General features: G+C 33.4%; 1 protein-coding gene across 1 annotated transcript in view; it reads left to right on the forward strand.

Moving 5' to 3' along the window:
* DSCAM (DS cell adhesion molecule) overlaps nucleotides 1-27,401 on the forward strand; it is a 712,116-nt gene that overhangs the window by 17,273 nt on the left and 667,442 nt on the right. The window contains exon 3 of the mRNA XM_074213849.1: nucleotides 11,208-11,354. Coding sequence (XP_074069950.1) covers nucleotides 11,208-11,354 — 147 coding nt within the window. The remainder of the gene's footprint in view (nucleotides 1-11,207; nucleotides 11,355-27,401) is intronic.

Raw genomic sequence — 27,401 nt, forward strand, 5'->3', positions numbered from 1 at the left:
AATATAGATATATAGCTTCTTTGCCCCATACCTCAGCCTTCTTTCATATGCCAGTCATGGAGCCAAAGATTAGGCCACTGGAAGTACTTGTCAGGGCCTCCATTTCCTAGGATTTTCCATGTTACCTAATTAGTGATTGCTAAAGTCCAGATGAGCATACCTATTTCTAGAGGTTAGAGTCATCAGTACCCTAAATATATTGGCGTTCTTGCCATAAGAAGATAGGTCCTTATAAGTTAGAGGTACGTAGGGTCAGTAGAGAAGTCAGGGTGCTAGGATCTAGACTACAAGGCTGACTCTCTTGCATAGTTGCCATCTGTTTATGAATGTTACTTAAATTAGGGTATTTTTAAATGAATCATTTTCATTTAACAAAAGGAGCCTTCTGTGCTCTATCCATCTTACTATAGGGACAATCTTGCATCATTTAACCCATGAAAGGGAACTTTGAATAAAGAGCAATTAGTTGCACATTTGTTCTATAAGAATTAAGGCCTAGCAGCTTGTAAGGAAGGTTTTTTCCAAAAGTAACACATTGAATGACTTCTTTGGTGAACTTGGGGTTCAAAAAGCTCGACAATTGCTTATTTTTGTCACCTTTTGGTGCCTTTTACTCAGGTGTTCTTTATTGACTTCCAAAAATATAGGTTTTGCAGGGTTAGAAAGGGAGGAAGTTTACTTTACAGCCTACTTTAGATTTAAAAGGGTTATATAGTCTCATCTTAGGTCTACTTGAAAGAGGCAAATTTTCTCAAACTTTTTTCAATTTTGCACCCCTTGCCTTCTGTAGGCATCAGTGAGGAAATCAGCTAGTGCCCAGCACTGAAGATAGGCAGGAGTCACCCATTTTGCTAAGTTTTGTGAGGTTTTTTTGTTTTATTTTATTTTCTCTTAGACATATGGATTGGAAAATGATACAGTTTTCTATTGTTAGAATGATAACTAGTTGCCTCAATATTCCTTGAGTAGGAAATTGCTACTCTTTGGCTCTGTCTGGATGATCTCACTTGATAGTCTAAGATTTTAATGTATTATTCTTTGAAGGACAAGCAGTTTTTTTTCAGAGCTTTCAACTCTCTTCTCTTCAGTTAGAAACACTGGATCTAAGCAAACAACTGCCCTTTTCTTTCCCCCATTCTTTAAAGTAATAGTCTTCTATTCTCTAATATCCTTGAAAGGATCTAATCTCATTTCCTCCACCTCAAATCTTTTCCCCCTTCCCAAGTCTTTTGAAGCTTTGATTCTATTTCTTAGGATCAATGTCTCTAATGAGACAAACTGCAGAGACTCATTCTTTGAGTACCTTGACTTTCTCTTCTGGAAGGAAGACCAACCTACTTAAAACAAAGATAGGACTTATTGAGTTGCAGAAGAAATCCAAATATTCCATAGTTCATGAATGTCACTGAACAACTGCTCATGATATCTATATTATTATTATATTTTCAACGTTAAAAAATTACTCTTGTTCTCATCTCAGTCCTGTGTATCTGGCATACTATCAATTATCATTTCTTAATAACTTGACAGCTTCATTCAACTTCATTTCCTTAGCTTCAGCAATTTAACAGTAATACTTTACCTCTCATTATATGAACCTCCTATTTGTTTAACTTACCAACCCACTCTATCAATTTTCTGTATCCCTTTGTTACTACATTATTCTTATTTTCATTTTCCACCTATATACCATTTTTCATTGAATCACAATAACCACAGAATTTGTGAGTTGTCAAGGGCTTCAGCCACTGTCCTGTCCAATTCATACACAAAAGAAATCCAACTATTAAAAAAAAGCTAAAATTATCTAGTTTTGTTCTGAATACCTCCTAGGAAAGGTAATTTGATATAGTAACTTTTTTTTTGGTTTTTGCAAGGCAAATTGAGGTTAAGTGGCTTGCCCAAGGCCACACAGCTAGGTAATTATTAAGTGTCTGAGACCGGATTTGAATCCAGGTACTCCTGACTCCAGGGCAGGTGCTTTATCCACTGTGCCACCTAACCACCCAGATACAGTAACTTTCAATAAGATCTAATTATTAAGAAGGTTTAAAAATAATAATTAGTATGCATATAGTATTTTAAAATTTGCAAAGCTTTGAATCTGTTATCTCATTGGATTCTTAAAATGATGTCAATTTCCTTGGGCCTCCCATAGATCTTCTCCCACAATATCATTTGAAAAACCATTGCCCCATATTTTACAGAAAAACAATTGAGGTCATTTGCCATGAGCTTTCTCTTCTCTACTCTTCCTCATCTCATATCACTCACATTCTGACATTCTCTCTGTCACACTCATCTCATGAGTAGGTAGCCTTTCTAATTGTTACTTCCATTTTGCCTACAAATTATGTGTGTGTGTGTGTGTGTGTGTGTGTGTGTGTGTGTGTTTTCTATCTTCAAAAACCCTCGCTTCGGGGTGGCTATGTAATGCAGTGGATAGAGCACCGGCCCTGGAGTCAGGAGTACCTGAGTTCAAATCTGGCCTCAGACACTTAATAATTACCTAGCTGTGTGGCCTTGGGCAAGCCACTTAACCCCGTTTGCCTTGCAAAAAACTTAAAAAAAACCCCAACAAACCCTTGCTGGATCCTTCCATCCATGCTAATCATTGTCCTAAGTCTTCTAACCTTGTGGCTACACTTGGAAAGGCAATCTATAATAGATACCTCTACTTTCTCTACTATTTTCTTCTTAATGCCTTACAGACCACCTTTTAACCTCATGATTTCACCAAAATTATTCTTTCCAAAGATACCAATGATCTCTTTACTGTCAAATCAATGGTCTTTATCTTCAACCTAGCTGCAGCCTTTGAAACTGTTGATAACCCTCTTCTCTCTAGATTTTAACTTGTGTTAGTTTTTCAATATTGAAAGTGTTTCTGTTTATCCATTAGAGTTGTTCTTTGAATCTGACCATCCAAGCCATAATAAATCCATAAATTATCATTAATCATTTTATATATGTATATTTATATTTTCCACAATACCAGTAAAAGATATTTTATCAAAACATTTTCTACAAATAGATAAACTTTATTCATAGCATTTTTCTCATATACTAGTTTAGAAATCATGTCAAAAAGGTAAATGAATTTATCCTTCATGACATATTCTTGATTAATTTATTTTTATTATTTCTAATCTTCATTTTTTTCAGTCATTTTCAAACATGACTGACTTTTTGTGACCTCATTTGGTTTTCTTGACAGTGATTCTGGAGTGGTTTGCCATTTCTTTCTCTATTTCACTTTATGGATGAGGAAACTTGCCCAGTAGTCACATAGATAGTAAATGTTTGAGGCCAGATTTGAATTCAGGAAGATCAGTCTTCCTGACTGCAGCACTAGCATTCCATCCACTGTCCCAGCTGACTGCCTCACCTTTCTGATTACCACTTACCTTTATAGTTGTTTACAAATCTTCTTTTAATTAATTGTTCTAGAAGTTTCCCAGAAATTGATCTTAGTGGACTAAAATTTGAGTCAGCAATGTGAGATGACAATAAAAAATTGGTTCTTTCCCCTTCTCTGAAAATTGAGTAAACAATTACTCTTCTTCAGACTCATGATGTCACTGTTTTCAATATTCTTTTGTAAATCACTAGCAGTGTCTCAGTAATCATATCCACCATTTCTTTTAGAAACTAAAACTATTGTACATCTGGGACTTGATTTCATCTACAGTTGCTCTCTTACCCTCTATTTATCTTCAATATCAATTTTCTGTTAGTAATTTTTGTTCTTTGATGTCCAATATGAAGTTATTTTTCTTTACAATTTAAACAGATAATATGAGTTGAGAAGTTCTGCCACCACAAGCAAAAGTACTTTAATTTATATTATCCTCCATATTCTCCAAATGTGTCTGAAATAAGCAATCTTTTTGTTGCTCATATTAACTTTACTCTCTGTCTTTAACTCTTTCCTGACACAATTGTAGAGGTTTTGTTTTTTTTCCAAGGCAGTGGGGTTAAGTGACTAGTCCAAGGTCAGGTCACTTTTTAGTGTCTGAGGTTGGATTTGAACTCAGGTCTCTTTAACTCAATCATCCATCTCTATAAAGGTAAAGGGAATACATTGCCCTGTGACAATCACAAGGGGATTCTTCTTTTAGTCATTGCTTTTAAGATTCTTGCCAGAGTCCTTCTCAATAGGCTGATCCTTTACCTGGAAGTTGGTCACCTTCCTGAGAGTCAGAAACGGTAGCAGAACAGTTGATAAGATGTTTGCTGTCCAACAATTCCAGGAAAAATGCCAGGAGTAAAACAGAGGTCTGTATACAACCTTTGTAGATCTGACCAAGGCCTTTGATACCATCAGTCATGAAGTTTTATGAAAAATCATGTCAAAATTTGGTTGCCCAGAGAAGTTCATCAGTATTGTATGTCAGTTCCATGATTGAGTTCTGGGATGGTGGACAACACTCTCAAGATTTCCCAGTCACCAATGGAGTAAAGCAAGTACGTATCTTTGCTCTCATACTTTTTTAGCATGAAAGTTTCAGCCATGTTATCAAACAGTTCCAGGGAGGATGAACATAGTCTCAAGGTCAACTACAACACCGATGGCAGATTCTTCAATTTGAAAAGGCTACAAGCCAAGACCAAAGTGGAGCAAGTGTTGGTGCAGGATCTCCTGTTTGCAGATGATTATTTTCTCAATGCAGCCTCTGAAACTGAGATGCAACAAAGTATGGATTGTTTCTCTGCTGCTTGTGCTAATTTTGGTCCAACAATGAACACCAAGAAAACACTGGTGCTCCATCAGTCAGCACCACACTATCCATATGTGGAACCATTGATTACAGAAAATGGAGAACTTTTGAGTACTGTGGACAAGTTCACTTCCTTGGCAGTTTCCTTTTCAAGGAAGTACACATTGACAATTAGGTTGACACTCCATTGCCAGAGCTAGTTCAGTATTTGGGAGACTCTGAAAGAAAGTATAAGGAGAGGAGAAGTCTTAGATTGACTACCAAATTGAAAGTCTACAGAGCTGTTGTGTTGACTTCATTGCTATATGCCTGTGAAACCTGGACAGTCTATCAGCACCATTTCAGGAAACTCAATTGCTTCTATTTAAATTGTCTTAGGATGATTCTGAAGATCATCTGGCAGGAGAAGATACCAGACACTGAGATCCTTTCTTGAATTAAACTGCCTAGCATTCCAACATTACTACAGAGAGTGCAACCATGATGAACTGGACATGTTGTTAGAATTCCAGACATACCCTTGCTAAAAAAAAAAAAAAAAAAACATTTTATGGAGAACTCACAGAGGGCAAGCATTCACAAAGGTATCAGAAGAAGTGATACCTAGACAACCTGAAGGTCTCATTGAAGAACTTTAGAATTGATTGTTCAGCATGGAAGACACTGGCACAGGACTGCCCAGCATGGTGTGTTCTCATCAGTGAGGATGCTGCATTATATGAGGAAGGCAGAATTGAAGCAGCTCAAAGGAAACACCCCACTGAGTGTTCACATGGATTATTTGTGTCCAACCTGTGGTAGAGCATTCTGAGCTCATATTTATCTGATCAGCCACAATCAGACATACTTTAATTTGTCTCAAACAATGTGATGTCATTTTGGTCTTCTTTGATAATGAAGGACAAGAACCAACCAACCAGCTGACACAATTGTAAAAAAAATGTGACATATCACTCATTGCTACAAGGGAAATGTGTCATACCCTTATCCTGATTTTCTATTGTCTTTCCTTTCTGCCATATTCTGTACATGTAGATGATGAGTTGATGAATTCCCTGTACTCTTCAGATCCATTGGAGTTGTTCCCTATTGTGTATTCAGAATTTTACTCTTTAGCATCTTCTGTCATTCATGGGCTAACTTCCCCTAAATTATTTTACTGTGCGTAGGAATTTTACCTTCTTTTCTCTGAATTCTTTGAGATAAGTTTTCTCCAAATACATGATGCACACAGGCTACATGTAAATACTCTACTTTCTTTTAGTACAAATGAGGAGATAATGATGACTTCCTGAGAATTCCATTCTTCTATTCCAGTGGAACATGTTTTTCCTTGTGGAAAAGATCAAGATACCATTATTGTTTCCTTCAACTTCTGAAGAAACAAAATATTAGTTATTATAACTTTAAAAAGTTATTAGCTGAACTGTTTTTGGCAGGAAGAGAGAAGTAATGTTCCAACAAATCTTTGGATGATTGAATTTCCTTATAGCTACTATAACATGTACTTTTTTGTTTTTTGGTATTTTCCCCCAGCACCTCCTGTCTTTGCTTTTTCTGAGACCTTGTTTTTCCCTAACCAATTTCTCCTATTCAAACTATTTCTACCTTTGCTAATTATCACTTAATATATTCTCCACCATTCTTTGCCTCAGTTCCTGATCTAAGTATACAAATATCTTGAAATGTAGTGTTTCTCAACCTTTTTTAACTAAGTTGTTTCTTTTAAATATGCTATATTCATCTAGGATCATATCCTGGTATGAGTGTTATCCCACCAAGTCTCTGTCATAATTTTAAAAGTAAAATATGCCAGTTTGTATTAGGACTTTTGCTTCCTTTTGTTTTTGGCATAAACATTGGCATTTGTATCTAAATACTTGAATTTTTTCTCATCACAGCCAACTCTTTTACCCTCTTTTATCTTCCTTAATATTTAGGCAGCATCATTTGTTGACCTTAAAGCCTTTTTCCTCCATCAACCTAATAGTAATATACAATTTAGAAATGGTATTCTTCAAGTTTATCTTCTACAACTTCAATGCCTAATCTACTTCAAAAGTCAAAAATTCCTCCAAGTGATTTCCTTCTTATTTGGTGCAAGTTTTCTCTCTTTATATCCCCTTTTCTGCTACTTTCCTCTCACAGAAGCCAGAAGAAAAATTACTATCTCTGAGTACTTTTTTTCATCAAATGAGATGTTTGTCAAGTGATTAGTACAGTTCCTAAAATATAGTAGACATTTAATAATGCTTTCCCCCCTCCCATCTACCTTCTAAGTGATCTTCCTAATATATGTTACCCAGAATTTAATACAGTACTATACAGCTCAGTGGTGCAGTGGATACAGTACTGGTCCTGGAGTCAGGAGGATCTGAGTTCAAATTTGACCTCAAATATTTAATATACTTAGCTGTGTGACCTTGGGCAAGTCACTTAACCCCATTGCCTTGCAACCCCCCCTCAAAAAAAAAGAAAGCAAATACAGTACTATACAAATGGTTTGACAGATGGAACCTTATATAAATAAGGTAGAGAAGAATCTTTTTTAATAACTAAATCAATGTAAACCAAAAAGGTTATATAATAAATTCTAGAATCATAACTCAATCACTAAGCATCCATTCTAAAATTATTACTTTTATTCTCTATAAAAATTATTCTCAAATAGAGTTAACCCTAAAAAACTTATGAAAATAATAAAAATTTGTCTTTGATGTCTTCCCATATTTATATTGTCTTTTTATCACAGTCTCCAATTCAATTATATAAAACATGCCTATTTGATTTGTAAATGGGACAAATTTGTGAGGGGATATCTCAATGGGGATAGATGCTAATTGGCAGCTTCATTACAGACTGAGAAGAGGGCCTTTTCACGGGGTTGGTTTTTCTGGAAAGGATTGAGTTCAGAAGCAAGTAGAACAGAATGGCTCATTCCCCAGGAACAGAGTAGGATCTCAGTTCTAGCATTAAGTTCAGGCTGTGGAGTTCTAAATGAGATGAGAATTCTAGAGCAAAGGGTAGTATACAATTCTATCACTGAATCAGTAATACTTTTGAGCTGGCTGTTGGGGTTGCTCAGTCAAAAACTTAGATCAGGAACTTGCAAAGTTCTGACTAGGTGGGGTGAGGAGCAAGGACAAGCAAACAACCAGACTTTTCCTTGGATCAGACCACCTTAGGAGGACTAAAAGGTTGCTGGTCCTCAATGTTTTCCTGAGACGCTGGAAAAATCCAACACTCAATCCCAGGAAAACAAGAAATAGGACAGTTCAGACCTTCCTTACAGAAGCATATCAGAGCCTAACCCAAATATTAAGTCCAAACTGAAGAAGTTGGGAGGAAGCATTAGTAAACAAACAAAAAATAGCCCACAATAATAAACTACTATAGAATGACTCCAAAACATCTATATGCAAAGTCTCAGAGAAAACATTGCTTGGATACAAACTCTAAAGTTCCTGGAAGAGATGAAGCAAGCGTTATTTCAAAAGATATAAACTTTTTTTTTATAAATGGAATACAGTCAACTGAGAAAAAATTGGAAAAGAAATATAAGTAATGGAAGAATTACTAACAAATTTCATGAAAATTAAAATGGATCAAATGGAAGCCATTGGCTCATGGAAGAAACAAGAAAGATTTAAAACAAAGTGAAGAGACTGAAAAAAATAGAAGAATATGTAAAATATTTCACATAAACAAACTAACCTGGAAAACAGATCAGGAGAAAATATTTAAGCATCAATTGGACTAATTGTATGCTATGATCATGCTATGAAAAATAGAGCCTAGTCATATTATTTTAAGAAATCTTTTTTTTTTAAAAATTGCCCAGATCTCTTAGACCATGATGTCCAAATGAAAATAGGAAAGGACACAGCAGTGACCTTCAAGGAAAAAACACACAAGTTCTGAGTTACCATGGTCAGTATTTAACTCTATTCAACAGCAAACACAATAAAGGAGAAGAGGGATTAAATATTTTTTGCCTTCATGAAATATAGTATTCCAGAAAACAAATGATAAGTCTTTGCAATGCAAAAATAATGTACTCAGCAAAACTGAATATAATGCTATGTGGGTTAGGTAGATAGAATGGATCTTTTATGAAAGAGAGGACTTATAAGAATTTCTGGTGGGAGCTACCACAATGAAAAATTTGAAATTAATAAAAAGAGATGAAGAGAAACATAAAAAACATAAACATAAATTATAGTATTAAAGTGCTAAACATGAAAAATGGTTTACTTTCTAGTATGGGAAATTGATACAACTATTCCCTCTGAATCCTGTCATCAAGGATCATAGAAGCAATCTGAAAAGACCAGGGAGTGGTTGTATTATGTCTTGATATGAATTGATGATAATAAGATAACAAGGGAAGATGAGAAATGAAATGGGAAGGGGAAAAAGAGGAAGGTTAAGAAAAATTATCTCAAATCATGATGTACAAATACATGTTAGAGAAGGAAATGACACACTATTTCAGTAGCTTTGCCAAGAAAACTCCAAATAAATTCACAGAGTTAGACACAACTGAAATAATTCAACAATAACAACAAATGCACATCTAAACTAACAAGGAGAACATACACACACATACAACACACATGCACAAACACACGCACAGAGCAAAAATTCATTTTACTTAATAATATCCTACTATTCCTGGAATTTAAGAAATAATGAATGGGATGGTTTTAGAGAAACCTGAGAAGATACATGTGAACTGATGAAGAGATGTGTACAAAATGAAACAAATAATTTTTAGAATGATAACATTATGGTAAAGGCAACCAACTCTGAAAAATTTGATATGCCTATCAAAATATTGATCAACCATGATTCCAGAGGACTAATAATAAATCCTGATACAACATCCTTAAAAAGAAATGAAATACTTGGAATGTAGAATGATATAAAAACATTTGTCTGTAGTTTATATGAAAATTTGTTTTGGTTAACTATGCATATATTCATTGCTTTTATTTTGTCCTCAGAGGATTGGGTGGGGCTGGAGTTCTCCAGAGGGTAATAAGCTGGATTTTTGATAATAGAAAAATAAAATGTAATTTGAAAAAAAAGTTTGGGTGAAACAGAATGATAGAATTTTAGAGACATCAAGGCCTGGGGGGTAAGGATTGACTTTCTCTTATTCATATAGAGACCTAGAGGATTTATATTATAACTTAACTAAAGTCATGCATTTAGCTAGTAGCAGAGTAAAGTAGAATTAACTTGCTAACCTTAAAGCAGACTTAAAAAAATTTGCTAGGAAAGGACAATTCTCAATATACAGTCCTATGGTTCCAAAATAAAAATAACAACAACAAAACCCTTCAAGAAAACTTTAAAATTCCATATAATGAAATAGTGCACAACTGTAAAGTGGTCTCTTTTTTTTTTTTTAGGTTTTTTTTTTTCCCCGCAAGGCAAATAGGGTTAAGTGGCTTGCCCAAGGCCACACAGCTAGGTAATTATTAAGTGTCTGAGACCGGATTTGAACCCAGGTACTCCTGACTCCAAAGCTGGTGCTTTATCCACTACACCACCTAGCCGCCCTTAAAGTTTTCTCTTAATGTTGGTTACTTCTTGTGTCCTACTAGATGGCACACTTGGAATTGGAATATAGTCACACTTGCCTTGCTGATGCTGCCATTTGAAACAGCTTATGAGACTTACTAACAAGATTCATTTTCTGAGAATTATAACAAGTTTGATTATCCTCAACCACATTTTTGTGTTGTTTTTTTTTTTTAAGGTAAGACCTATGGTTCACATAAACATTGTAATAAATAGTTTTCTCAGTGATGACCAGAAGAAATTTTCATTATTTAATATTCCAAAATCAGAAATTTCTTAGTTTTTAAAAAAAAATCAAAATTTCTCATGCTTGGGCAGCTAGGTGGCATAGTGTATAGATAGACCTGGCCCTGGAGTCAGGACTACCTGGGTTCAAATCCGGCCTCAGACACTTAATAATTACCTATCTGTGTGGCCTTGGGCAAGCTACTTAACCCCACTTGCCTTGCAAAAAACCTAAGAAAAAAATCTCTCATGCCTCAAACTAATTTTTTCTTTATATTCATTCATCAGAATATTTGAATAACTATGACTACCATCTCCTTTAGTTATCACTTTTTAGCAAGGGCTACTCCCAATTTAGAAATTGTCTTTCATTTCAAAATTTTAGATTCTCTTTCATTTCAAAATTTTAGATAAATGTGTCAGTCAAATAAGGTACATTAAAGTTACTTTTCTCAAGTGCACATAGAAAATTATTTTTGATAGTTTATATTTTGAAGTTTAAGGATGAAAGATTTGAAAATGTTTTGTCTTTTAAGTTAGAAAAGATATTTTTTACTTTTTAAAAAATACTGATAAAATATTTACCCTTAAAAGTTTTGTCAACAAACAAAAATAGAATTATCAATGCACTATAAAACATAACTCCCTGAGAGTAACATTTTTTTATTTTAGTTTTACGGGAACCTTATACAGTCCGTGTGGAGGACCAGAAAACCATGAGAGGCAATGTAGCTGTCTTCAAGTGCATTATCTCCTCCTCTGTGGAGGCATATATCACTGTTGTCTCATGGGAGAAAGACACCGTCTCACTTGTCTCAGGTAGGGTGTCACCCTAAATTTTATTTCTGTTGTTCTGCACCCCTTATTGGTCTGAGATGTATTTTATTTCAAATCTTAAAGCTGAATGATAATACTTATTTCTGTTACAATAAAGAGTAAGTAATATGGTTATGTTCCTTTGACGGAAGGAACTGCTTCAGTTTTGCCTTTTTATTCCCAGTACTATCACAGTGCCTGACTTTTTTTCATTTACTAAATTTTTGGTGATTTCTAAATTCTTGTTGATTTATGGAAGTGCGTTTCATGTTGATGCTAATTTTAATTAAGATGAAGAATTTTTAAATTATTTGTATCTTTCACCCACCCATATTTTCTTTAATATGCATTTTAGAGTGATGGAAGACATTTTTCATTTTTTATATAGTATCATAGACTTTAATAGGAAAGCATTTGAATTCTGTATTTATTATTTACTGAGAGGGATTTAAAATATGCTGTTCTAAATAATGTTGCTTTTAGTTTAAAGCTTTTTTCACTATAAAATTCTGATTTCAGTTTAATTTCAATGTTTGATCTTCATATTTAAGATATATATAATTAATTCTCTATGATCTGAAGGGTTTTTATTAAAATGTGCTCTCTATATTTAAGCATAATTATCTTTACAATAATTATTTTTGTTACTGTACCAACATGCTTTGACATCCTGATGTGATATAATTTAAAATAGCTATTGAGAAGTTTCTGCTGCAATATTTAGTTCGTCTTATCCTTGAAATTTTCTTCATAACCCTTCCAGATATTTTCTACCTAGAGAATTATGGTAGTCAGTCAGGTTTTATCTTTAGGCATCTGGGCATCTAGATCCTTATTTTTAGGCATTTAGATGCAAACAAATGCTGGTTTTAATACTAGTAGTGGGAGGTGATCTGCCTAATTCGGAGCTGAAGAGCATGCTCAATTAATGTGCTTCAATGAGAATTGCAACTTATTTTGCATGACTTAAATTAGCTTCAGAGTTCTGGGATTTGAAAACAACTTTAGGTGGTCCTCATTCCTAGCCTTGGACAAAATTTTAGGAGACAATTGAGGGTAAGAGAAGAAACCATTGCTGATCCTGAGAACTATTTCATCTCTTCTCTAACTTTTGTCTGAACCTTCTGGGCTATATATTTTTTAACCATGAAGCTTTCTTTCATGGTTTGGACTACTTCTTTATTGGTGTTACAGAATTCAAAGCATGAGCTCACTTCTCTGTCCCATTAGTCAGTAAATAGCTAATGAGCTAAGAAGTAACTTCAGATTTCTTTTAGAGAAGGCAATCTCAACATTTTTATATATTAGATTTTTGCCATATCTCAGAATAATGTTTTAAAGCATGAATTCTAACACGTAGAATTTCAAAGAAAATCAATTATACTAAAATATCTTTATGAAATTATTTTTTTTTCATTCATAGGCCACATTTTAAAGAATATAGTATATATAATATATGGTACAACTCAGTGTTTTACTATATTAAACACACAATAAAATTAAGGACACTAAAAACAAATTTTTGTGGAGCCTGAACACCTCTTCTTTTTATATTTTTCAACCTGTACATTTCAAATCCTATGATAATTTGGAATTTTTTTCCTCTTAAAAACAGTGTTTTTTTTAGTTGATTGTTTTGCTCATTTTATGTTTATGATGATTTACATGTGTTTTTTTGTCTATTAAATGTTAAACAATTTATTTGGGTATTCTACAGATGTGCCTTAATTCATTGAAATAAAAAATTGTTTGCTATTTCATTCTAATCATTATTACCAAAGAGGAAGATATTTTTGCCAAGAGCTTGACAATAGTTAGGGTTTCAATAATCAATGTTATTTATATTTTAAGACTATTTAATAAAATTGATTCTGTTATTCTGAATGTTGCATGACACAGAATGGTTTTGGCACAAATTATAATAAATATTAAGCAAAATCTAAAGGAAAAATTGCAAGTTGATCTTTACCATTTATGCAGCTTTTATTGTTTCTGTCTTAAATATCCTAGTTATTTTTATTTAATGAGATCTCATTTTATTATTGTGATGAGTGCTAGTTATATTAATATTATGACATTATAGATCATTCTAGATTGAAAAGATGGCCACTGACTCTGATAACTATCCCAGAAAACCACTGGTGAACAGGATTTTGTGACATTATAAGATCATTATGTATGTGTGTATGTATGTGGGTGTGATGGAGGTATGGTGGTATTTTTCATGAGAGGTAGTATGTATAGTACAGGGATTCAGAGATTTGAATCAGAAGACCTGGGCTTAAGTCTTAGTTTTGCCAGTTACTTGCAATGTGTAATTACTGAAACCATTTAGCCACTGTCAGCATTAGTTTTTTCAACTACAAAAATTGTGATAGTATTATCTGCTCTATCTTACAAGGTAACTATTTGGTGATATTTATGAAAGAACATTGGAAATAATGGAACTACTCTCTATAACAAAACAATTTGGACAGGTACACCTATAAACTGCATTTCTGTATGCTAACCCTGGTTAAAAAAGGGAAAGGAAGAAAAATTGTGATTGTTATATTGGACCCTCTTTGGATCTATGCTCTTATCAATGCAAATATGCTCTGCAGTGATTCAGAGAATAATACATTCACCCCTTAACACTTTGTGTGACTTTTCTTACAAATTTTCCACAAGGAGTCCATTCAAAATATATGCAGCTATTCTTTAGATTTCTTGTTATATATTTAAATGTATAATATAACATATTATTCACCAATCTTCCTGAATAATTAGGCAACCTTATTTTTCTATTCATATATCTCTCTAATGGCATCCTTTTTAAAATCATTTTTTCTCTATGAGGCTCTTTGGAAATTTGTTTGAATAGGTTCAAACGTGATAAATAAGTCTTGGAAGACTCAAATGTAAGTCTCCAGTGAATGTGGTACTTACTCCTTGATTCATAGTCAAAGAGCACTGATATTGTTCAATCATTTCCAACACTTTGTGAACCCATTGTGGTTTTCTTGGCAAATATACCAGTGGTTTGCCATTTCCTTCTCCAGATCATTTTACAGCTGAAGAAAATAAGACAAAAAAGGTTAAATACTCAGTGTCACGCAGCTACTAAGTGTCCAAGACTGGACCTGAACTCATGAAGATTCATCTTCCTGATTCTCGGTCCACCACTCCATCCACTGTACCACCTAGTTGTTGGCAAGAATATTGTTATTTAAAAAGATGGAATTTTGTTTCAAGTGTAAGGTTGGGATTAATAAGGACACAGAATACTTAATTTTGGAATGTCTTGTCAATTCTTAAGAATGTCTCTTCTTTTTTCATCCTCAGTGTTGGATATTGTGACAAAAGCTGAAATTATTTTCATGTTGGACTTCTATTTTCAAATGTTTCTCATGAGTACCACATTGTTTTTGTTCAGTTTCAATAGTGTCCAATTCTTTGTGACCCCATTTAGGATTTTCTCAGTAAAGTTGGCTAACTGCCTCATGAAATATAATTTTTGTTGTTGTTGAATGTAAAAGATTGTAATTTCCTTTATTTGCTTCTTCAGATTTTTTTCATTTCATTTGTACCAAGAACAATAATATTCAACTCCTCCAGTAATGTGTTCAGTTATTATTTAATAGAAAAAGACCTAACATTCAGGTAAATGTTTTAGATAATGTGAAGTCAGGATGAATCTAAATATCCTATGCTTCCTTTTGCACAACATTATCATCACTTAAATGCAGAAAAGCAAAGAATGGAGGCATTTTATATCTTTCCTTTTTCATGACTTAGGAGGTTGATCAAAGAGATAGGTAATCATTTTAAAATATTTTATTTTTCCCCCAGTTATATGTTAAAACAAGTTTTACCATTTGTTGTTAAGTTTTGAGTTCCAAATTCAATCCCTTTCTTCATTCCCTCCTCCTCCTCCTCCTCCTCCTCCTCCCCAAAACAGTAAGCAATTTGATATAGATTGTACATATATAATCATGTAAAACACTTCCATATTACTCAACTTGTAAAAAAACTTGAAGGAAGGAAAACAAAATTAGTATGCTTTGATCTGTATTCAGATTCCATAAGTTCTTCTTCTGGAGGTAAAAGCATTTCTCATCATGAGTTTTGGGGTATTGTCTTGGATACATCATATTATTGAGAATAGCTAATTTATTCACAGTAGTTTGTTGTACACTATCACTATTACTGTGTGCAATGTCCTCCTGGTCCTAGTCAATTCATTTTATATCAGTTCATGTAAATTCAGGTTTTTCTGAAATCATGGTCATCATTTCTAATGACAAAAGTAATATTCCATTGTAATATTAGAGCATACATTTTTCAACTATTCCCGAATTGATGGGAATCCCCTAAATTTCTAGCTCTTAGCTATTACAAAAAGAACTGGTATAAATATTTTTGAACCTGTAGATTCTTGTCCATTTCTTATAACTCTTTGAAATGCAGATCTAGTAGCATTACTATTATCAAAGAGTATACAGAGTTTGATAGGAGTTTGGACATAGTTCCAAATTGCTTTCCAAAATAGTTGGATCTGGTTACAATTATAACAATAATAATGTATTAGTTTTCCTATTTTTTCCACAACCTCTCCAACATTTATCATTCTCCTTTTCTGACATATTAGCCAATTTGATGTGTCTACCTTAGAATTGTTTTAATTTGATTTCTCTAATCAAGAGTAATTTAGAACATTTTATAGGACTATAAATAACTTTGATTGCTTTATCTGAAAATTGCCTGTTCATATCCTTTGACCATTTATGAATTGAGAAATGAATTGAATTTTTATAAATTTGATTCATATTAGATAAATGAGGCTTTTATCATAGATATTTGCTGTACATGGCAGCAACACAAAAATTGACTCTGGATTAGGGCATTAAAAACTTCAAAATAAAACAGAGAAAAGCAGAAATAATAAATACATCATTTTCAGATCATGAAGCAATAAAAATTACATTCATTAAAGGGTAGAGGAAAGATAGATTAAAATTAATTAGAAATGGAATAATCTAATCGTAAAGAATAAGTAGGTCAAAGAACAAATCATAGAAACAATTTCATTGAAGACAATGACAGCAATGAGACATCATACCAAAATTTGCAGTATATAGCCTATGCTTTATTTATTTAGTACTGATACAGTAATGTAATCCTTTACTTTAGTGAAGTATAGTTTCCTATCTTATCTCTTATTTAGATATACTTTTGCTTTGTCTGAGACCTTGATTATATCTCTGCTTTTTTTTTTTTGCTTGAGCTGAAGCAAAATAGTATAAAGTCCTTACTTTTTTTCTGTGTGTATCCCTGTTCTTCAAGTATGTTTCTTGTAAAAAAGAATAATGGGGGATTCTGGTTGTTAAACCATTCTGTTATTTGCTCCTGTTTTATGGATTAGTTCATTTCATTCACATTTATAGTTTTGATAACTTACTGCTTATTTCCCTTCATCCCATTTTCCTTTGTTTATCATTCTCTCTGTCTTTTATCATTCATCATATCCCTCCTTACAAGTATTTTACATTTGATCACTACTCTCAATCTGCTTCACTTTCTATCAGTTCCTGTTATCTTTCACTTCCCTTTAGGGTAAGATAGGATTGACTATCATAGGGTGATATCTAAAAAATCCTTCAAAATAGCAAAATTAAGAGTTGAAAAAGAAAAAAGATCACATTAAGAGAAAAGAGACTAAATGGAGTAAAGTATTTCATCTAAAAAAGGCACAGACAGTTATTAAAGTGAAGAAGAAGATGGGAGAGTGGTAGGGGACAGTGCTTGAATCTCTCAGCAGCATTGGCTTAAAGAAAGACTAATATATTCATTCAATTAGATATAAAAGTCTGTCTTACCTTATCTTACCTTACTTATCTTACCTGCTACTATCACTGATGACTATGCTCCCCTTTCCTCCCAGTGAGACAGATATTTACCATTGAACCTCCAAGCTGTCCAGGGCTGGTAAACAGCTTATCCATTCTACAATAGTGAATTTGATAGGGTCCACAGAGTTCCTTCCTAACTCTGCTATCTTGGCCCTGGAAATCTCCTGGATGTGACTTTAATCATTTTTGTTGGGATTAAAGTATGTGATTTTTCTTTGGAGGCATCTCCCCTTGGGGAATGTAGGTATGTGATCTGAAATTTGCTAAGCTCCTTGGTTCAATTGTATAGGTCATGAAAAATGACTCCACATAAGAATCTATTCTTCTAAGTCTCAGTTATCTAATCTTCTCCAAGAAAAGTTAAGAAACCAGCTATTCTCAATGGACTTCATTTTTGCCTTCCTACAATCATAAGATAAATCAACACACTGATGACTGGGAATAATTCTTAGGAGATTAAAAACCTGCTTGAAGGAGTTCCATGTGTATGTGGTTATCTTGAAAAGAGAGATTTTGATAGTGGACCTCATAAATGCAGCAGTTTCTTGAAGAACCACATGATATGTTCACATGTGCATTCCCATATAGTTTGAGAGTTTGTGTACATTGTTAATTCTAACCTCTTAGGTGAGGAAGTGGGAAATTCAATGCATTTTTGTTGTGATACTAGCAAGATGGGGGGGATACTACAGGCAATGATGTCTTTGGGAGCTGTTTCATACTTTATGCAAAGTTTTAGAGTTTGTAAGAAAGAAATTTCTAGAGAAAGATTTCCTGATGCCATATTTTCCTTATGAAAAAATGCATGTTACACATAGTTTCCAACCAGTGTCCTATTTATTAAAAAAAAAAAGCCAATGTATTATTTACATATAGTGAAGCTCTGATTGAAAGAGGATTAATCAGCCCCAAGCATGTTTGCATCTGAGGGAATACAAATAGCAGGATAAAACTACATATCTGGCAGAAACCTGAGAGAAGGCTAAAATAAGATTGTATATAAAGTATTTGAGAAACATTAAAGCATTACCTAAATGTTAATTATTATTAAGGATTCACTAGACTATTAAAGGGTTTCTTCAGTTGCATCCCCAAATTAATATTAATATATCTCAGTATCTGGTATTGTTTTCCTATAAATACTTTTATCTGATTTTTTGTTAAGTAAAACACAAGTTATTTTATCAAATACTTTGTTAATTTTTATCTTTCTATAGAAATTTGATTCAGTTACCCATGTTTTGGTAAACTGAGACTCAAGCAAATTATTTGCTACATTTAGAAATCTTCTTGGAGTAACTTCAAGTAAAAAGAATATGCCAAAGTAAGAAAATACTTGGGATATGATAGATGATTAATTGGAACCCTGTTTTATTTAACTTTATTTTATCCCCATCAGCATTTGATATAATTCCATAGGGGCAGTGATTATAAGTTCTGATATTAGGTCTTAGAGCTATGAACTACAGATTCTAACTTCACTTGCTTTATCATAGTAAAGTAACTAGCGGACTTCCACCCTTGTTTTTCTTTGTTTATTGACCAAGCACAGTGTGGCAGAGATGACTCAATTACACAGAAAGTCCTCTGGCTATTTTTGTTTTTCTTTGTCCCTTGCCATCTCTCCATTGCCCAAAATAGAGAGATGATCATGAGCACTTGATCAATAAGTGATCTTTTTTTGCCAGGCTGTGGCGTGACATCTACTGGTCCATTAATCCATGTAGATCTGTTTCTTTTTTTGTTGTTTTTTTTTGCATGGCAATAGGGTTAAGTGACTTGCTCAAGGTCACACAGCTAAGTAAATATTAAGTGTCTGAGGTCAGATTTGAACTTAGGTCCTCTTGATTCTAGGGCTGGTGCTCTATTTACTACGCCACTTAACTGCCCTACATGTAGATGTTTTGACATGGACCTCCTGAAAGGACAAGATGATCTTTCAAGGTCAAAATTAGTTTATTTGCCAACTAATGAAATTCTGTATGTTTTGTAGAACCTCCTGGAGTGTCAAAGGTAAGGTCTACCCAACAGTAAATCTCTGCATATTTGGTCTATTCCACTTGTATTGTTCAGGCATCAAGCACTATAAAACTAAGACTCTAGAGGAAGGGAGCACCTCAAATTGTGAAGAAGATCTGAGGTCTACTTCAGTAGAGGGACCATGAACCCTTTAATAAAGTGCCATTGACTCAGAGCTCTACTTCAGTGGTTATTCTAGAAGACTGAATAATTTGGGGATCCCATCAGAGGTCAGTCCCAAGGATCATATCTGAACTGTGAACTGGGGACTGGGTTAAGGGTTTTGTATAGTTAGCCAAAACAACATCAAGTTGCCAGCTTGTTTGTGATAGTACCTTCCTTTGCACACAAGGAATGTGAGATGCACATTTTTTCAACATTAAGTCTGCTTTGTTTTAGAATCCCTTCTCAGTATTTTAGAACCTATGCTTAGTTGGTACAACATTACAGTATTCAGTATTGTCTTTCTACTTTGTCTCAGTGTTGCCTCTCCACTTCAATGAGATATTGGAGTCAATCATTTTTGAGGACTTTCATCTTCAACCTTCTTGATCTTTATGCATTATTTGACACTACTAACTCCTCCCTATATACTTTTTCCTTTATGGGTTTTTGTAATGCTTTTAGTTCTCTTACATATCTGACTGCTACACCTTAATCTCTGTGACTAAATCATCAACTACACTCCCCCCCCCCAAAAAAAAAAATTGTGTACCATAAGGCTCCTTCTAGGGAACTTAACTATATTCTTTTTGATGATCTTATGTCTTCTGATTATTTCAATAATCACTTATATACAGACACCTAAAGCTAAATATTAAATCCTAGTCTCTTTCTTAAACTCCAGTACCCATATAAATAACTCACCTTCATTTTACTTGCTTTGAGTTCAACATGATCAAAAGAGAAAATATTGTCTTCACTCCCAAATTCACCCTTTTCTTAAATTCTTTATTTCTGCCAAAGGTACTAGGTTTACAGCCTCAGTTATAATCTCAATTCCTCTTCTCTCTAAACCAAGCCATCCAATCAGTTGTTAAAACTTGTTTTTTTTCCTATACAACATTTCTTACATAAGATCCCCCTTTTTTTCTAGACCTGTAGCTACCATTCAAGGTCATATTCTCTTTACTACTTGCTTTAATTATTGCCATAGACTTTTATTTGGTCTCCCATCCTAAATTTCTCAAATTATTAAAAATAGAATAACAAAATGACTATGACATAAAACTGCCTAAATTATATATTAGAAGTTTCAGGGGTAGAGTCAAGATAATGGAGTAGAGGAAACAGATCTCCCAACATGCTGCTACAAACAAATTTAAAATAATGGCTTTAACTGAATTCTGGAGCGGGAAGCAAAAAGTCAGGGTGAGACATTCTTCCAGCTCAGGACATATTAGGAGAACACAAGAAGCTTCTGTCTCTGGGGTGGGGACTGACCTGGAGCCCAAGTAGATGCAACACCAGTAGTGGAACTTGATGATGACAGAAGCATCAACTTTGGGAGTTCTAAAGTCATAGATGGTATGGATATAATACAATTAGTCAGAAAGAGATTTTAGAGAACTTTGAGCTATTGCTGTAATTAAGACCAGATGCTATTTGGCAACTCAATTGCCTATATGCACTTCTGGATTATAGTTCAAGTGTGGAAAGTAGTGGTTTCTGTCATGAGCCTGAGAAACAACTTGCTTTCAGTCCAAGCAAGCAATCCCAAAAAGATAGAAACCATATTAAGTAGTACCACAATCAAAATAGATAAGGGGTCCTTTCTGGGTAAAGATCAGAGCATAGAACAGCAGTGATCACAACTTCCCCTAAATCATGCCACCTTGGAAGCACTGAAAAGTTTCAGATATACAAAATAGTTCTAAAAACAGCAGTGCAAAGAAAAAGCTTCAAGCTCGGGACAGCTTCTCTTCCTCTTTCCCCCTATCTCCAGTAATAGAACTCAACTTTAACATATAGTACAAAGTCAATAAATACTCTTGAAAAGGTGAACAAATAGCAACAACAACAACAAAAAAGAATCTGACCATAAAGAGATCTAATGACAGGGAAGATCATCAAGACATAAACTTAGAAGACAATGATATCAAAACAGCTTCTATCAAAATTTCGAAGAAAAAATTTAATTGAACAAGATTTTCTGTAAAATTTAAAAATGATTTTTCAAACCAACTAAAAGTGGTAGAGGAAAAATTTCATAAAAGAAATGGAAGTGATTCAAGAAAATTTTGAAAAAAACAACAGCTTGGTAAAAGTCAAAATGATGAGAAAATAGAACAAAACATGAATGTTTCATCAGAGAAACAACTAACAAAATAATCAAGGAGAGATAAATTGAAGAATTATTGGACTACTAAATGTCAATGTCAAAGAAAGAATCTAGACGTCATCTTTCAAGAAATTATAAAAAACTATTCTCAATATTTCTTTAAGAGAATGAAATAAAATTTGTGCAATCTAGTCAGAAAAAAGTTAAAAGAAAATTTATTGCTCTAAATCAGGGGTAGGCAACCTTTGTTCTGCCAATGGCCATTTAAATATTTATTCAATATTCAAGCATCATACAAAATTAATAACTTAAAAATTAGCCTTCTATATTTGGTTAAACATTTAATTTGCCTCTAACAAGCTCCTTGGATTTACTGAATTTCAAATCCCACCTGTTGCCATGGAAGCACCAGACCAAATGATTTCATGAGCCTTATATGGTCCATGGACTGGATGTTCCCTGCTCCTGCTCTAAAGGCATATATCAGAAAAGAAAAGCGGACCAGTGAGTTGAACATACAACTAAAAAAAAAGAAAAAAAGAACAAATTTAAAATCTCTAAGCACTAAAATGAAAATTCTGAAAGTGAGAGAGGAATAAAATCAAAAGTAAACAAAACAAAACATAATAAATAAAAGCTAGGAACTGATTTTAGGAGAAATAAAACAAAACAATAAAGGAGTCAGGATGGTGGTGTAAAGTTAGGAAGCTCCTGAACCTTTTCTCAAAACAACTATAAATGAAGTCTCTAAACAGACTCTAAAGAAACAGAACATACAGAAAAAACAGAGTGAAACAACTCAAGGTATCATAGAACAATTTCAGAAAAGGTCTATTTCACATGGATTATATTCCAGAGTAGGTGGGAGAATGGGGAAGCAGTGGGAGGGTTTTAGCCAAAACACAGTTCAGGTCCTGGCTTGGCAGGCCAGTTGTGTAGTATGTCAACAGTGAGGGTCCCAAACCCAGCTCAGAAGGCAAACTTCAAGCTCAGGACCTCTGGTTTAGTGACACTGAGTTGGGCTACTCTAAAATGTGGAATGAGCTACAAGTATCTGAGATGCTCACATGGAAAGCCAGGGACCAGACCCTAGACATTCAGCATAAAAAGCTTGAGACAACCCCCTGACAACTCCTCCAACCTGGCGTGTCCTAGGAATAGAGTTCAACTATAAAAATGAGTTAAAAAAAAACCCCAAACTAACCATAGAAAGCTACTATTCTGATGGGAATGATAAAAAGCACCTCTCAGAAGAAGAAAGCAGTTACAAAATGCCTGCATTTGAAGCTTCAAAAGGGTTTTTGAATTGGGCTCAAATCTGAAAAGATCTCTTAGAAAAGCTCAAAAAGGATTTTAAAAATCAAAGAAAAGAGGAAAAATAAATAAATTGATCAAAGAAATGAGAGTATGCAGGAGAATTATGAAAAATGGTTAAAGAAAACATTACCTTTAAAAATAAAACCAGCAAAATGGAAAAAACAAACAACTTCTTTAAAAATTAAATTGACCAAAAAGTCAAGCAACTCATTTAAAAAGTAAAATTTACCAACAGGAACAGGAAACACAAAAGCTAACTGAGGAAAAGAAAACTGTAAACATTAGAATTGGACAAATAGAAACTAATGATCATGAGGAGTCAAAATGACTACACAAATAACTACATGCTGGAAAGCAGCATGGATCTATGCACAAAGAGAAATAAAACTGTTTATACCCTTTGACCCAGCAATTCCAATTCTAGGCCTATATCTAAAAGAAATCATAAAGAAATAGGAAAAGTCCCATATGTTCCAAACTATTCATAGCAACTCTTTTTTGTAGTGACAAAGAACTGGAAATTGATGGGATGCTTATCAATTGAGGAATGGTTAGACAAGTATATGATTATTATGGAATGCTATTTCTCTATAAGAAACCATAAAAGGTCAGGCTCTAGAGAAGCATGGAAGGAATTACAGGATCTGATGCTGAGTGAAGGGAGCAGAACCAAGAGAAAATTCTAACATTAATAGAAACAGATGGATGCAACTGCTCTCAGCATATCAGAGAGCTAGGATAATCCTATTAGATGGATTATGGGCACTGCTATCCCCATCCAGAGGAAGGAACAACAAAACAAAAAATTATTCAAAATCTGATGAACACTACATTCACTTTTTAAAAAATATCTCATTTTTTTAAACAAGGCAATGGATTTATGTGACTTTCCCAAGATCACACAGCTGGGTAATTTTTAAGTGTCTGAGGCTGGATTTGAACTCAGGTTCTCTTGACTCCAGGGCTGGAGCTCTATCCACTGTATCACCTAGCTGCCTCCTAAAAAATATCCCTTATGAATTTATTTCCCTTAATTCTATTTCCTCATACTGAAAAATGACTAAACTGTAAATATGTTTAACACAAGTGTGTACGTACAATATTAAGGGGGGTGGGAAGGGAAGATGAAAAGAAATTTTGTAATTTAAAAATATACATATGCATAGAGATGAAAGTTAAAAAAATTTCACATGTATTTAGAAAAATAAAATTTCAATAAAAACAAAATAACCACACAACAATAATATATTCATCCATTTCTTTTAGATTGTCAATTTTATTGGCATATAATTGAGGTGGCAAGTTTTTAATTATTTCTTTCCATTTCACATGATTTTTTGCCTTTTAATTTTAATACTAGTGATTTCTTTGTTTTTTCTTTAAACAAAGTAGCTAATGGTTTAACTATTTTAATATTTTTTAAAAAATCATTAATAGCTAAGAAATATATACTTTTCTATTTCCATAGAAAAATCTTGAAAGCTCTATCATAGCTAACTTCTCAAATTCTATTCAGGCCTATTATTTTTTTCCTAATGTTTTAATTAAATTTAATTAGATGTCAAAGACAAATATTGAGGACCCCACTATTATAGTTTGAGGATTCCTTTATTTCATTTAACTTTTCCTTTACATTTTTAGATGCTATGCTATTTAATTTATATGTGTATACCATTGATATTAATAGATGTTTTATGATTACTGTTATTAGATTTTCAATCTTGTCCAACTATTCACGACATCATTTGGAGTTTTGGGGCAAACATTCTGTGGAAGAGTGATATGCCATTTTCTTCTCCAAGTCATTTTACAATGAGGAATTAGGCAAATAGAATTAAATGACTTGAACAGGGTAACACATCTAATAAATGTTTGAGGCAGGATTTGAACTTAGGAACATATGTCTTCCTGATCCCAGCTCCAGTGCTCTATTCATTGTACCACCCACTGTCAGCATGACTATATTGATGTTTTTTTAAAAAAAGAAGAATCTTTGGTTCAGGTAGAAACTTGAGGTTGTTAAGAACACTGCACACTTTATTTTGAAAAGTCTTCTCAGTTCTTTGAAGAATTTCTCTACCTTTTTTTCATCTTAAGCAGCAAATTTTATGGCAAAAGTTAAATTATCTTCATCTTTATTTCACACATTTCTCACGATCATCATAATGGTTTTGTTCAATTGTTTCAGTTGTGTCCAACTAACTCCTTATGACTATATTTGAGGTTTTCTTGGCAAAGATACTGGAGTGTAGTGATTTGCCATTTTCTTCTCTAGCTCATTTTACAGATAAGGAACTGAGGCAAACATCGTTAAGAAATTAGCCCAGGGTCACATAGAAAAGTGTCAGAGACCAGATTTGAATCAGGAAGAAGAGTCTTCCTGATGTAACTTTCTGAAAAAAACATAGACTACTTTTTCTTGACTAATTTCTTGCTACTTCAAAGACAATGGTTTAGACATAAGCTTATTATATATTAAAAAAACTATTTATACTTAACCCATGAAAAAATTTAGTAGAAATGCCAGAGTCTGACACTATGTCACACTCCAAATGAGCAGGATAGTGTGATCAACATAGACAAGAACCAGATCAAAAATGGAGAAGGAAAAAATTCAATAAATCTTTGAATTAATAATGCATCTGCCAGAGAGAATTATTGGTGAATTTAAGATATAGCCATATTATCTAGATTTCTTTCCCTGTCTATTTAGTTTATCTCTCTTTTTTCATGCTGAATCTTTGTTTTTTGATTATCCCTATCTGAATGAATGAAAACGATTTCTGCCAAGGGATATTGTACATTCTGAATTACTTTATCTTTATAAACATTATTTGTGGATGCTTATGAATGAATGCTTGCCTCTATAAAATTTTGATGTATATGCCATATAATTTGGTTTATAAATATGCATTTTATTAACAAGAAGATAAAAATTCATGTCAAATATGCTGATATCTTCATAAGTGAATATATATTTTTATTTAAATTTCTGCAGCAAAATGGAAGACTAAAACATCTGTTAATCTTAAAGCTCCTTTAAAATCTCCTACATCCCACAAAATTAAGAAAACTGCAATAGGAAATCTCACCTATGTATTTTTTCTTGTTTTATGTATTATTTTGGTTTAATACTATTTATGAATACTGCATTTTAAGTAGCTACAGATCAATAACCACTATTATTTTGTAAAATTTGAGTCATTTCTCTCTGCTTTAAAAGAGAAACAAATAGAGCATTTTTAAGTATCTTAATATTTAATCCTGGTTGTAGCACATTTTATAATTCCAACATGATTAAGTTCGAATTAAAACATCTCAAATTATGCTTGAGTTTCTGGTTTTGTAATTTTACTTAAGATAAGCAAATATGAAAAGCCACCAAATTTCTGTCCTTTGTTTTTATTTTTGTTTTTTTTAAGGTTTTTGCAAGGCAAATAGGGTTAAGTGGCTTGCACAAGGCCACACAGCAGGGTAATTATTAAGTGTCTGAGGTAGGATTTGAACTCAGGTTCTCCTGACTCCAGGGCCAGTGCTTTATCCAATGCACCACCTAGCCACTCCTGTCCTTTGTTTTTACATTTTATTTTTATTATGCGTTTAGCAGTCTTTAACAAAAGGGGACGTTTCCATATACAAAATCAAAAAGATTACATAAGGAATTATGAACTTCTATTTCAGTTTGGTTTTTAATTTTTGTTGTATAGTTGTTTCAGTCATGTCTGATTCTTCATAGTTTGTCATTTCCTTCTCCATTTCATGAGTTGAGAAAGCTGAAGTAAATAGTGTTAAGTAATTTCCCCAAGATCACACAGCTGGTAAGGGTCTGTACTCAGGTCTTTCTGACCCCAGGAAGTCAGGACTGCCTGACTTCTATGCCCTGTTCTTTATCTCTTGCACCACCTATCTGCCATATTGTTTTTTTAAGTGTATGTTAAATTTAATTTGACATTACCAAAAACCTTCTGTTTTCTTTCTTTTCATCTTCTTTTGTAACCTAATATTGCCTACTTATTCATTTTCCCTTTCCACTTAGAATCCTTCCTTTATAAAATATAATCATAATGAAGCAAATCTAGTTAACAAAGTATCCATGTCTAAAAAAAGCATTATCCATTATAAACCTCTTATCACCCTTCATCATTAGTCTTCTGATATTATGTTTAGTCACTGCATTGATCATAATTTTTATCTATCTTACTAGACTGCTATGTGGCACAATGAATAGATTGCTGAGCCTCAAGTCAGGAAAGTTCAATCTTCCTAAGTTCGAATGTGGCTTCATATACTTACTAGCAGTATGACCCTAGGTAAATCACTTACCCCTCTTTGCTTCACTTTCCTCATTTGTTAAATGAATTGGAAAAGGAACTGCACTATTGGACTGGCTATGGATAATACTATGCCCATCCAAAGCAAGAAAAACAAAACAAAACAAAAAATAATACTTCAGAATCTGAGGAATACTATATTCACTTTTAAAAAAAATGTTTAATGTATTTCTTTCCCTTAATATTAATTCCTTCTACCCCAAATGGCTAA

This window comes from Macrotis lagotis, chromosome 1 (assembly GCF_037893015.1).
Source record: "Macrotis lagotis isolate mMagLag1 chromosome 1, bilby.v1.9.chrom.fasta, whole genome shotgun sequence".
NCBI lineage: Eukaryota > Metazoa > Chordata > Mammalia > Peramelemorphia > Peramelidae > Macrotis > Macrotis lagotis.